This window comes from Xylocopa sonorina, chromosome 11 (assembly GCF_050948175.1).
Source record: "Xylocopa sonorina isolate GNS202 chromosome 11, iyXylSono1_principal, whole genome shotgun sequence".
NCBI lineage: Eukaryota > Metazoa > Arthropoda > Insecta > Hymenoptera > Apidae > Xylocopa > Xylocopa sonorina.
In genome coordinates this window covers 6,790,776-6,805,129 of record NC_135203.1, presented here as the reverse complement: position 1 = coordinate 6,805,129, position 14,354 = coordinate 6,790,776, and the positions used below count along the sequence as shown (strand labels likewise).

Below are 14,354 nucleotides of genomic sequence, written 5' to 3'. Positions count from 1 at the left end.
CGGGTGCTGGTTGATCGTGTTAGTTCGATATTCCGCTTGGAGATAGCGGACGATTCATTTCTCGACGAAATTCTATTCCTTCGCTGTCCGAGGAAAACGGAGAACGTATAATACAGAGCTGTAATTTGGAATACGCTCGATTTTTTCGTCTCTCGCTCTACATTGGAAAAGTTTCGAACGCGGTTTATTAATTCCTCTGCCAAGATGAGTGTAACTGTTCGATATAGACGGAGATCGATCGTTGAAGTGCCCCCAGCTGAAGTCACTCCTCCGAACTTGTCCGTAACGTCACAGACACACCTCGTTAAGTCATCGTAGGATCGAGTCACAGTCTCCAAGCTTCGATCGTTAACACGCGATTATACGAACACATTGTATATACGGAACAATACTTAATGAATTACGTATTCCCTTAGACGTGGGTAATTGCCGTAAAAAGTGAAACAGGATGAAAATGGCCAATAAAATTCCGGTAGCCAGGTGCGCGCGTTAATCCTTCTCTCTGGCCTGTTGAAGGAACCGACGCAGACGCGTGGATCACCCGAATCTGGCATTATTCTTCTTCTTTCGATGCGTTCGAATTGTTACGCTTCCAGTTGACCCAGTTTCCGCGCGGAGATCGTCTGCGTCACGCTGCGAATTATGTCGCGCATGAGGGACCTTTCCATCTAATCCTATAGAGGCGATCGCGGGGGTGTTCGAGCGATCGCAAAGGGTAAATTCCCGTTTAAGAAGATTTCGTCTCGAGGCGGATTCCAACGACGCGTTCTTCCGCTTTCTTCGACAAAGAGGAGCGGCTGGTTTCGTCGTTCTCGCAGCGCGACATATTCGAGCTCGACTCGAGCATTTTCGAAATCGGTTCGAGGGTCGTTCCGTTGCTGGAAAAGTTCCCAGGAAGACGTCCGTACGCGTCCCGACGGTGATTTCATTTCCTGCTCGTAAATCTTTGTCGCCTTCGCTTACGGTTAACCGCTGCCCGATGGCGCACGTGCGAAACCTGCCGTTCAATGAAACCCCCGGGCGCTCTTAATGGATGTATTTTCTATTTTCTAAATGAATTCCACGGCTCGCGTCGGTCAACTTGACTCTGAGTATCTTTCGCAATTTATCGTTCGTCCCTGGGCACGTTCCATCCCCTTCTTTTTCCCCCGATTTCCTCGGTCTACCAGAGTGTTGGCTTTGGTCCTGGGCTGTGATTTTTAGACGTTCAATTCCATCGCAAATACGAACCTGCTTAATTTATATAAAACGTACAATTTTCGATGTATCGGTGTTCAAAGACGAGGCAAACTCGAAGGCGATCGTAGAAACTTAGATACATATCTATGACCAAACCTAATAGCCACTGGTTGCTCTCACATTGCGAGATTTAGAAAATAAGCTTTCCAACCGCATATGTAACAGACTTACTCGTTGTCGGATATTCCCTGCCATAAAATACGAGGCTACGATCATCGATATAATTCAACGTTTGATCACATTTGTTGGCGACAAAAGTTGTTCGCTGCTCGGTTCGCGAAACGGTGTTCGATTAACCGAACCGCGTGGGCTGCGAGAGCGAGCGAAACCAAACAGCGTCGTGGAAAAAGGGGAAAAGCTGCGCGTCCAATCCCGCGGAACCGCAATGGCCACGCTCTTAAAAATTTAACGAAAAGCAATCCCGCCTCGTCGGTTGCATTGTCGCGGGGTTTTGTTTGCGCGGGCCGCGTCCCAGCCTCCGGGCAGCCGCGAATCGTACGAATGGCAAAAACTAAATGCGTGCCGTGGTACCGCGCGTGGAAAAACTGGGTCACCGTGTCGAGCTTGCAGAGAAGCTTTCGTATCGAGTCTGCATCCAGCAGCGTGGACGTCTTTCGGAACGAAGCGTCCAGAGGGGCGAAGAGCCTTGAGCTGCAGGGTGAAAAGGGTGGCGGGCGCCGTCGCGAATCAGGGCCGCGACGGGGTGGGAAATTCGCCGATGGAACGCGCGACGAAAGTGAAACGGCTGGCCTGCCGATCGCTAACTCGATTCACCTGTTATACAACTTTTACCGTGTAATGTAATTATTTGTCGTGCGAGCATAGACAAGCATTGGTTAATTACAGGCTCGCGAGTGGCATACGTACGCGCGCCTTTCCCTCGAGCAAATTTTTCGTCAAAGTCACGCGCTTGCCGCGATCGAAACGCGAGAGCGTATATTTATACTGTTGTTTTTTTTCTCTCTCTCTCTATCTCTCTCCCGCATAATTCTTTCTTCGTCGCAGCTACAGCAGAAACAAGATTTTAACTCCGCGTTAATGGCGGTTCGTTAATTAAAGTTAAATATATTAGCTTGTTCGAAAGTAAATTTGTAAAAGTGAAACTCCGGCTTCGTTCGATGGTAAAAATTTCTTTTTCAACTAACGATTTTATAACTCGGGGCCACGGATGGTTGGGGGAACGCACGTCCCCGGCGAGAGGAAAAACTTGGCGTTCTTCGTTAGCGTAAACATATTTCCCTGTGAAGTGTATCGCGTCCGCACAGCCACCGTATTAACCCTTGATATACAGGGCGAAATGTAGGTTACGTAACCTGGTGGGACGCAGAGCGAGCTTGATCAAAGCGACGGGTAAAACGTGCGTTTATCTAACCGAACCTGTGATTGTATAATTCGTTCCCATAAATAGACCGGCTGATTACGGAGTTGCAAGTTGTTGAAAAGATCGTCTGCGAGCGATGAGCGGTAATTGCGGATCGTTAGACGAAGGAGTAGTCGCAGCGGCAATTCGAACGGCATTCCGGAATCCCTTTACCCCGTGGAGGATTAGAAAACAATGGCCGTTGGATCCGCGGATGCCAAATTGCGCTCGCCCTTAATCACGTTCGGGATTTCAGGGTCGTTCTGGATTTTGTCGTGGCAGCTTCGTCCGACCCCTCCTATATTTAGTTCGGCTCGTTTAATTAGAATATCTCTGGTCGGTAACGATCCGACCTGAAACTCGTTCGCTACCGCCGAATTGTAGTCGCAGAAACCCGTGCTCTTCTTCGAGGGACAAGAAAAATAGCAGAAGGAAGTAATCGCGCGCGATTTCGAGATTCCCTGTTACGATACGGTGTATCGTTATGTTCTAACGAAGCAACGGTACGAGGGTTGCGAACAGCGAATCGAACACCGTAACCGAATCCGACCACTTCCTGTTTCTGTCTGATCGAATCGTAATGGACCGTAGGATGATCTCTCATTTGCGCGATAACTAAATTATTCCCGCTTACTTCCTCCTCGAATCGATACTTTTCGACGTCCCTCGTTCCTCGTCGATCGTATCGTTACCTCGAGCGTTGAAATTTATTCAGCCGATCCGGTTGATTTAATTTCGAAGTTCGAACCGCGACGACCGGGTCTGGGGGGCAATCCCAGAGTAACGGTAGAAGAGACAACGGACGGAGAGACGGATCCTCGTCGCGTGGTACGCGCATGCTAGAGAATGGCACGAGCAGTTAAGAACGAGTGGACTACATCGAGATAACTTTAATTAAAATTAATGCAGTCGCCGAGAGGAATGGCAGAATTGGTGGAGTTAAACGAGCGTGAGCAAGGCCGGCGAAGAAGCGTTTTATTACTGAATTTTTCCCGCGAGCTGGCCGATTTACCACGAGGACTCCGCTTAATGAACGCTTAAGTGTCTGGAGTTCTGAAAACTAACGAAACACGCATCGAACACCTTAACCGCTAACGAAGATTCAAGGAGCGCGATCTATTATTCCCAATTGGCAATCGACGAATGAAATTTCACTGCGTTTAACAACGTTCAGGAAGTTTTACCAGAGCTAATTTCGCAATGGCGGGACCGGATTCGCGCGATACAAATCGATATCCAACTAGACGCTCGCGAAACGGAGCAAGTCTGGGCGAACAAACCGTCTCGAGGAACGTTTCCTTATTCTCGATCGTGTTATACGAGAACCATCTGAACCCTCTAACCGTACTATAGAAGCTTCGCCATACAACTCCTCGCAAGCTCGTCGAAACTGCACTAAAGTGCAGTTAATAAATCAAGATACGCGATACCACTTAGAAGCGCGTCGCGGGTGCTCCAATAACGCGTGCACCATCCTTTGAGCGACAAAAATCGGTAGCGACCGGACGAAGCGGGCGTCGAAGGAAGAAGCGAGCCAAAAACAGGATCAGAGGAAGGATGAGTCGCGAGGTTCGGTGAACTCTGGTTGCACGTCGGATAGGAATTAACTCCGTTGCCCCGTGCATTCTCGGGAGCTCCGATTCCGTGTGGATATCGATACTTTCACCGTGAATCCACGCGCGCGCGCGTGTCTACGCACAGGTGGGTCACGTTTCTCGCCTACGTATCCTCCACCGCGGCCGCGTAACGCACGCTCGCGTCGTCACGTGTGGATTACAGGTACGCGGGTACCACATCGGGATCCGCGACTATCGAAGGCAAAAATCGGTTCGCCGTGACGGCTGGAGAACCTGGAGCCAGGCCACGGGTCTACGTAATAAGAGGCGGCGGTGGCTTCCTGTTCTCTACTCGCCTTTGGAGCAGTCGAAGCCGAATCGATTCGAGGATAACAGTCTATCGTTACTGGGTGGTGTACGAGATTCACGGAACCGGAGTTCGGTGTTTCACTCGAGTATCCGATCGAGAGGATCGATCTTTGCGTTTCTTTCATCTCGAGCGAGGTATTTTGATTGGTACTGGTCGCAGAAGGTGTGTTTCGCGAGCCAGGAACGTGTCACGTTCTCCGTAGCTTTCCGACATCTTGTTTAATCGAGCCTTTGCTAATTACGATCGTCCGAAACGCTCTCGTAGCCCATAAAATTTGCTCATCGTTAATTGATCCAGCATCGCTCGCCGCGTTATTACCGCAATTTCGTCGCAGATGGCCTGGGAATGAATATATCCGCGTGCACAGCGGATGGAATCGATGCTGTTTTCGCGTGTGTACCATCGCGAATGCCCCCTCCTCGCCCTCCTACGGGTTTTCCGGTTTCCACACGATTATCATGCGATACGCAGTCCGATTTCTCTGCCCGGACGACGGTGCACTGTTCATTTCGAAGAACACCGGCCGTTGATTATTAATTAATCAACATGCCGCGCGAACAAATATCTGGGAACGGTTCGATCGATACGGCTCGATCATTATGTAATATCGGCTGATATTTCTGTTCGATACGCAAACAGTGTTGCATGAAAAGCTCTCCGCTCCTCTTCTTCCTTCCCTGTCCGCTCTGTTCCTCTTCTCTCTCGGTCTGGTCGATTGCGATACAATTGCGGTTCGTCTATCATACGCGACATTGAGCTTCAAAAGCTCCTCTTTTCGTCTGTTGCAAACGTTGCCACACGCTTAATCGACATTTTCGTGCGCTTTTCTTTCTTCAGTCGAACGTTTCCAGCGGACGATTCTAATCCACGATCGAAAGTTTCGTCGCTCCTAGTTGTCGAAATAAATTTCACTTGGCTAGCGCTCTTCTTTGCGTCCACGTTCGCCATGTCCGATCTACTTACCGGTGGTCGCGTTCCAGTCGAACATTCGACACCTGGTTGGTAATAATTGAGAGAGAACGGGCTGCAAAAATGTGCAATTCGAAGCAGAATCGTTCCAAGTTGCACAGTTTCGAGAAGTAGAATCTCAGTTTGGTTAGACCCCGCTGGAGACACCGGAGGAACAGCCGGGGTTCTCGGTACCTTAAGCAATTTCCACGGAGCCAAAGCGAAGCGGAATCGCAGGAATCCGTATTGTTTGATACAGCGGGGGATCTCCTTTTGAAAAGGGAACGCTTCGCTTAAGCTCCGATCTGAAAACACGCCTCGTCGTGTCCTGGACTTTGATGGATTTTCCCTGCGGACAATGGAGTCGGCATTCCATTTCCCGTCCTTCTCCCTGCGAGAAAGAGTTACGCATTCCGCCGTTTTACCGTTGAGCGTTCTAGTTTTCTTGATCTATCGAGAGTTATGATACGGTCACCCACTTTTCCGCCACTGGAATATTATCGATAACCGGCCGCGCGATCGACGGAACTAGAAATCGCTATCGAATTTGTGCCACGATTTATCATTTTCATTGACCTCGTTTCGTTTAAACCGATTAAACGGGAAAGATCGATCGGGAATAATTCATAGCGAATAGCGTCGCAATATGTTACGAACATGATCGTTTCTTTTTTTTTTTTGCTTCTCGCGTAGACAGTTAGCGTATGGTCCTTACTAAATATTATGTACTCGTATTACGTTACAGCGCCTTACGAGGGTGGAATATGGAAGGTGAGGGTTCACTTGCCCGAGCACTACCCCTTCAAATCTCCTTCGATCGGCTTTATGAACAAGGTGTACCACCCTAACATTGACGAAGTCTCAGGTACGGTGTGTCTAGACGTAATAAACCAGGCCTGGACAGCCCTTTACGGTACGTATTTACGTGATTTCTCAAAAAAAAAAAAAAAAAATCTCGTCGTCAATCGTGTCTTGAATGTTAACGTCACCTTTCATCGCTGTTTCAGATTTATCGAATATTTTCGAGTCTTTCCTACCCCAACTGTTAACATATCCTAATCCAATCGACCCCTTAAATGGCGACGCAGCGGCCATGTATCTACATAAACCTGAGGAGTACAAGAAGAAGGTAGTAGGTGAGTTGACGGAGCCAGTAGTACCTAAATGCACAGTACAAATCGAGAAGCGTTTGGTTTCGATTCGACGCGGTCGTTAAGACGGTGTCGAAACGAGAAACGTTTCTCGGTCCGTGTTACGAAATCCGTAAGTTTCCCGTGCTTCGCGAGCTTCGTCTTCGTTCAGAGCTCGGTCTCTCGATCAATTATCCCGCGACGAGGCGTGCAAATGAACCGTCGAGCCCGGTTAAAGGGCTCGGCGATGTTATTTCCAACGCCAGCGAACATTCGAGTGTATTTAGTTGGGATGCAATTTCCTTCTTGATTTCTTGGCAGATTACGTGAGGAAATACGCGACGGAGGAGGCGCTAAGGGACCAGGAGAACAGCGGTACCGAAAACGGGGTGTCGTCCGACAGCGAGTCTTCGATGAGCGACTTCAGCGAGGACGAGGCGCAGGACATGGAGTTGTAACCAAATATTTTACCATCCGTACCCATATCCTTAATCTCGATTCCCTGTAAACTCCGATCGCTCGTCCTACCAAATAGATGCTTACATTTCGAACCTCCAGAACCTCACTATCGGTTTAGCTACGTGGCACACTCGTCACTTTGTTTCGTAGGGGAACCGCGACTATTATAGATTGTTCGTTGATCACGCGGTGGTAAATGATACGAAGGGAAATGAGTAAAAAAAGAAAAAAAGAAAGAGTAAAAGAGAAAAAAGAAGAGAAGAAGGGGAGAAAAGAGGGTACGAGAAATGTGCAGGGAAGAGAATATCGCTTTTGGAGTTCTCTTTGCGCGACGGAGAGGCGCTCTCGTTGTCGTCATCGTTGATTGAAACGAAGGACGCGGACGAGAAAACGATACACGCGCCATTTTCAACTGGGAATTATTCTATGCGTCTTTTCTTTTTTTTCTCCAAATCAAAATTCACGGGTTCGCCGTCGATCGATTAGACGTCGATTCGTTCAAATTGTTAACGTTCTGACTTCGGCATCGATCCGGTTCGACAATCGCGAATCATCGTATCGTTGACGCTCTGCGTCGCGATTGGACGTGCGATCGTATCGCGAGACGGTGGGATGAATTTCCTCGGGGAAGTTAATCTCTTTTTTTTTTTTTAATTTCCTTCTTCCCCCCTCCCTGTCCGATATTTCTTTAATTTTAGTAATTCCGTCTCGATTCGGACTTCTCGTCGCTCTTCCCCTCTCGATCTTTCTCTTTCTTTTTTTTTCTTTTTCTTTTTCTCTCCCCTCTCCCACCCCGATCGAGTCGAGTCAGACGCAGCCGTACATGGGCGTGAAAACGGTGCATGTGACATGAAAGTCGATTCCGTTTACTAAAAAAATTTGTATATCTTACGGGTGTCGTAACCCACGTTACGATGTTACACGCTGCCTCTCTATGAGAGGCGACACACGTGCCGCGAGCAAGCGCAGCGCACGATAAATCATGAATTTAGCCAATCGCTCCCGAACAAACAGGTTCAACCCTCGTGTTTCGATAGACGCTTGCTTGTAGAGTAACGACTCTTTTGTAATTTCACCACGACAGTTGATCACGAGACGATCGTAATCGTAATGAATTTAGAAATCGATGAAAATCGAACGCAAAACCGGGGGGGTTGTATGCGATACACCGAAAATTATTTCTTTTTGTTTAAACCCCCTCAACCCGCCCACTACCAGCCCCAATCGATCCGACACTTCTCAGTCAATCTTTTTTCTTATCTTTTACCGCGACGAGACGATCTATTTGAAGAGTATTCGTTAGCCGTTTTTTGTGTTCAAGATAGACACGAGGTATCGATATAGCGAGAGAGAGAGAGAGAGAGAGAAAATGAAATGGAAAATGGGTACTAGGTCCATGCTCCTCTTTCTGTTCTGTCATCACCATCCCTGAACGTTTCCCTCGTAGGGCGCAGCAACGGGAAAAGGCCTCGGGGACAGTGTCGAGGGCACTGACAAATCTGCGGTATAAACGGCGTTTAAGTAACGATCGTAATGTCGGGACGTCCCAACCGCAGTCGAAATCAGCACGGCCAACGTTTTGCGACGGAGGCGAGACGATCGAAGACGAGACGGGTCGGTTAAGAACGGCCCAGGCCTCCTGTCTCGAGGCGCACGCGAACACGTCGAACGTGCGAGTTCTCGGGGAGTTGCGAGAAGACGAGGACACTGTGGCCACGTACACTACGGAATTGCGCCATGATTCGGAATTGGACGTAGATTTCGTTCGCTCGGGAGGAAGTAGAAGCAATCTGGACACGAGCTAACGTCTAACGATCGTCGCGAAATTTCCGGTGACACCATCACGATTTTTTTTTACCATAAGAGACGAAAGAAGGAAAGGCAGGAAGAAAAAAGAAAAGAAAAGAAAAGCAGGAAGCTAGAGAGAAACAAATTTGAAACGAAACACGATTTAGAGTAATTGTTATTGTTTTTTTTTTGTATAGAGGAGTTTTTCTAGATGCGTGATACGAAATTTCCCTTACCCACCCCCCACAAAATTTTTAGTCGAGGAGGGAGCTCGTGTGAATGAGGATAATTTTTAGTCGAGCGCGGCGCCGCGCGATTGTTTTATTTTTCGTCGAGAGAGCGAAACGACAAGAGAAAGCGGAAGCGGGAAAAAAAGAAAAAAAAAGATGATTTTTGATACGATCGATATTTTTTAGAGGTAAACTTTAACCACGCGTCTGCGCGACATCGTATCCATGTATCGGTTTTAAAAGAATTCTATCGACGTTCACATTAAATCGAGAGCGAGAAACGAAGTTTGGTACAGAGGTTGGAGAGAAGACGTGGAACACAAGTGGGCAACACAGAGTATATTTAGAGGAGGCAAGGAATTATTTTTTATCGACGACACGAAACAGCTCGCGTCAACGGGAGACATGGATTTGTACAAATCTTGGTGCACAATAATATCCTCGTTTAGTTGTAACTCGCTTTAAATTGATCTCTCTCCTTTTACGTGGTTTACGTGTATGCAATACGATCAACTATACGTACGTGTATAGGATATGATATTTTAGTGCCTTCTCAGGCAGAAAATTGTGCCTTATTACGTGGGTCTCGGTAAAAAAAAAGTAAAAAAAAATGGAAAAACGAAAATCTTATTGGTAAACGTATTCAATGAAACGAATGACGAGCATTTATTTAAACGAACACACACACACGAAGCTGTTGAAAATTAATCGTTTGGATGATCGCGGAATTAATATAGCGTGTGCTTTTTATTTTCGGATATCGGAGTAACGTTGAAGAGAGCAGCGTTAAGAGTCGATGAGTTCTTTTTCTTTTAATTCTTCAAAACATTGTTCGGCTACTTTGGCATGTATCAACAACACGATGGAAAAAGAGAAGTAAAAGATACGAGGATAAATAAGAATTTTACCAAAAACGTTTATAAGAAAAAGAAAAAAAAAAGAAAGTGGAATTTCTCGCCTGTACTTTGCAATAGGTTCACTCCTTAGTTTTTAACCGACTTAATATTATCGTTCTGTTATTATTGGTACATGGGCGCGGCTACCGTATCACTGATGCCGATACACTTTTTGTATGCCTCCTTTCGCATACCCGATTTCTTATTTTCCAGATAATATACTTGATCATTATTATTTTTTTTCCTTTTATTCACGCGTGATTTTATTCGGTGAGAAAAGTAAATTTTAGATTCGTGATCGCGATAGCTGCGCCCACAATTTTTAATCGTTACTGCATTTTTCCTTTTTATTTAAGGAAAACTAATAATTACGCGATAGTGAAACGAGAGAAGAGAAAAAAAGAAAAATAAGGAAAGAGAGTAACTGTCGTTCGGAATTTACGATTATTCACAATTATTTAAGACGCGCTTTCATGGAATTTTTTTTTTTTTTTCGTACGATTCGCAGTGGCTCTATCCGTTGGTGAAGTGTATAGCAATGTATTTACTGATTAGAGAAATGATTATTAAAATGGAGTGAAACCAAGATGGCGTTTGTATGGCTTATTAGGCGTTCACATGCCTTTTCGACGTCTTTCTCAGGCACTGTAATAATAGTACATATGTAAATCTCTTTCGTTCCATTTGCTTCATACATCTCTATTAACTACCTCGCCATTGCGATATCTGTGCATCGTTTCTCCTCGCAGTTCCGCGCACTTCAGATGCACAAACGAAAACGAGCGATCAGCTGAACGGCAAGTGCAACTTTTAGTAATCTCTCTCGGTGTTCATCTGTGCTCTGTATCTCTTCATAGGAACACACTCTTCGCTTCGAAGTAATTCTGTGCAATAGCTTTCGAACGTTATCTCCGAGTGCGTCGCATTTTTTTACGAGCCCGTAAAAACGATGTGCGCGATCGATAACCAAAAGGAGGGAACAGAGAGACGGACTAAAAGGAGAAGTTTAATCGTAGATTTTGCGTTCACGATAGATTACAGTGATTGAGGAAAAGTCGTATTCACACAGATCTCACATTATTTACTTTTATACATGTAACATAGGTGTATCGATTAATTATATATGTTATTATTGATCGTATTCGCACAACTTTATTATGTATATGGTTTTACTAACCGATTGTTTAACCAACCGAAGAAAAAAAAAAAAGGATAGTTTTAATAATCATTTTTTATTTTTTTGCAAATGTTGTTTGTCTCTCCTTATGTTTATTACTTACACACTGAACGCTGTATCGCATCGTCTATTTCGTAAGTCAATCAGATCGATCGGCGATCCATTTGCCGCTACTTACACGCATCGCGCGTCCTTCCACCCCCTGCTTTAACCCGTGGAATCCCCCAGCGAACGTCAAACACGTACAACAAATCAGACCACGCTCTCTTCGTTCTCTCTATCATTTTCACGTGTTCCGCTAATTGTTTCAGTCTCCGCAATCGCAGGCAATTTGGTACACGGTATCGCAAAGAGGACACGTCACACAGCTGCTTACGTTACCACGCTAAAATATCTCGACACCTTCCCCGCTAGAGTATCAAGAAAAGAAGTCCGTGTGACGGAAGTAAGATTAGCGACGATCAACGTGTCTTTCACTCCTTTCATCCCCCCGTCCCGTACCTTTTCTATCTCTCCAGGTTTCTATCTCTCGTGTTAACAATACAAAGGAGTCGTTATCTATGATCAACGGAACGCGCGCGACGATTAAAAGATCGTCATCGATTGATTCGTTGACGGTTGTCTCGGAATTGGCTCTGTCCCTCTTGTTTTGTTTCAAGCCGTCGAAGCGACGCGAGTAACGGGGCAACTCCAAAAGCGAGACGTGACGAGGAATGCCGCTTGTCGCTAAAGCGAGTGCCAATTTCTGTTTTAATTTCCCGGTCGGAGCAGGGTTGACGAGCGACGTTTCACACCGCCTCACGACCCAGCCAGCCGACCTGTCGTTAAACGTTTCGCGTACACCGTAAGTTTTCGATCGTGGCTCGCCGCGTTTACGAGGCACTAATCGTAAACCCGCGATCCAGATGCTCGAAGCGTAGCTGCTGCTGAACCACACCGGCCGTTTCCTCTGTCCGAGCAAAAACAGTCGCGCGATAGAGCTAGCCGCTATCCTAATGGTAGAGTTACTCGCGCGGATTCAATTACGGATTGGACCCGCAATCCGTGTACAAAAGTTCCATATCAAAGGAGGAAATACGAGAGGAGCAGCGGATTTTGTTCGTTTCTGCTTCGATCTGAGAGAACGCGTTCAGAACTGTTCGAACGATGCTGGATTTTATTTTCTTTTTTTTTTCTGTTTTTTTTTTTCTGATAACAGCAATCGAATTCTGTTCGCTGTAATGGAAATGCGATCGAGACGGATTGGAACGGACGGGAAAAAGGGAGTCGTGGCTATTCTTGCTACGCCATTAAAACGCGTTCTCATTGTTTTCGGGTCTGCTACCCCTCGGAGGAGAGGCGCCAGGGCCCCTCTTTTAATTTCGCGAGCTGGGAATTATTTCAGCGGCACACACACCTTCTCCCACCTTCGGATAACTCTCATCGAGACAAGGAAATAGCAATATTTTTGCTACTCGTTCATAATAACTATATCGTCGATGTTATCTAATGTGTTAATGACGATGCCAACGTACGCATTCGCAATAATGGTTGATTAAAGCTAATACAGATCTTATCGTTATCGTGCGATCGGGAACGATCGATGCTAGTTTTTACACAGAGACTACCCAACAACGATGCTATTACGTTAACGGAGAATATATTCGATTCGATTGCTCCATCTCCATCGGTTCGTACGAGATTCAGTTGGTTCTCTTTTCCTTTATTCACTGTAATCTAGTCTCGCACGCGCGCGACCAATCGTTCTCGAACCTGTTCCACAATAACTTTAGGAAACGAAGGCGATCGTGTACGAACTCTCCACATGGATATTGAAATTTGCCGTAGCCGTAATACGTAAAAAAAAAACCAAAAAACAAAAAAAAAAACAACCACTCATGCGACGCATGAGTGTCGAGCCGCGGATGTAACGAACTTTTGTAATACCCTCGTAAGAAATTTTCATGGTTCTACGCAGAATCCGATATCCATCGCGGTTCAAAACCGATCCTCGTACACGTCGTCCCACGCGATGTTCTGTGTTTAATGTTTCAGCATATACGAACGCGAACGACCGTTCTTATTCACCCTCGACGAATCGTCAGTAATCGTACTTACCGTCGAAAGGACGACCGCAGCGCGAGGAGCAATGGCGGGCGGTTAGGAGCGTTGGGAACACGCAGTCCGCCTTAACGCGCGTTTCGAATAGAAAACGACGAGCCGCGAATTATATTCTCCGGTACACGCGCTCGATACATCGAGGCGAGCTGTAACATTTTCGGGTTTGTAAGCGTGGCGGTTGCATTGAGACGCGGTGGATGAGACGCGGTAACTGGGGGTTGAGGAACATCCTATTCGACTGTCTGTGAGCCGATTGCAAAATAGTTGATACATGAATACAATTAAATATATACATATATATATATATATATTATATACATTACACATGTGATGAGAACGATCAAGAAGACGGTGGATGCACAATAACAGAGATTTAAACGAGTACGAAGATGAAACGACAAAAGAGAGGAGGCGTGAGCCAAGATGGAAAAGAAGAAACATATTTTCATTTAGTCAATCTCTCGAATCGGCGTTTCTCGGTTACCTCGGTTGGTGGAGGCGCTTTATTGATTTTTCATACGGTCGTCCGGCAAATTTCTGATCACCGAGCACGACGGCGGGGGCTTTGAAAACTTAGGTACCGCGTCCAGTAGAGTATGTCCTCGACTATACGTAGCGTGTAACGTTAGGCTAATCCATTAAGATGCTGAAACATGAAAAACACGATTTTCATTAACTCTGCAGTAAGCCAGCCGATACTGTTCCACGACAGTATGCGAAACCAAAAAATAAATAAAAAAAAAAAAAAAAACAGACGACAGAAGAAATAACGCGGGGTAGAAAATTGCAAAAACGGTGAAAAAGAAACCGTTCTCCATTACAATCCAATGTGTTCAGTTCGATTTTCGCGGAATCGCGTCGAATTAAAAAAGGAAAAGAATAAAAAGTACGACACGTACGTGAAGACGTAAACCACAGACAGATTCGTTGATTAAGCACCGAGTACTGCAGGGTTTACGGGGAATCGGGGTACTCGTTATGCTTTGTATGAATTAAAAGGAACGTAGAGGATTAACGAGACGGCGGTTTTCGGAGCGCTCGTCCACGGGGAGAAGCACGTTTCCCGAGGACCGTGTCTACGTTCCGCGTGCGATCGTTGGA

General features: G+C 46.1%; 1 protein-coding gene across 4 annotated transcripts in view; it reads left to right on the top strand.

Annotated features, from left to right (window-relative positions):
- Ubce2h (ubiquitin conjugating enzyme E2H) overlaps nucleotides 1-10,562 on the top strand; it is a 29,267-nt gene extending 18,705 nt beyond the window's left edge. For all 4 annotated transcript variants that reach the window (XM_076903773.1, XM_076903770.1, XM_076903772.1 and 1 more), the window contains exons 3-5: nucleotides 6,219-6,386; nucleotides 6,481-6,609; nucleotides 6,925-10,562. In XM_076903773.1, coding sequence (XP_076759888.1) covers nucleotides 6,219-6,386; nucleotides 6,481-6,609; nucleotides 6,925-7,061 — 434 coding nt within the window. In that variant the 3' untranslated portion in view covers nucleotides 7,062-10,562. The remainder of the gene's footprint in view (nucleotides 1-6,218; nucleotides 6,387-6,480; nucleotides 6,610-6,924) is intronic.
- The last annotated feature ends 3,792 nt before the right edge of the window (nucleotides 10,563-14,354 follow it).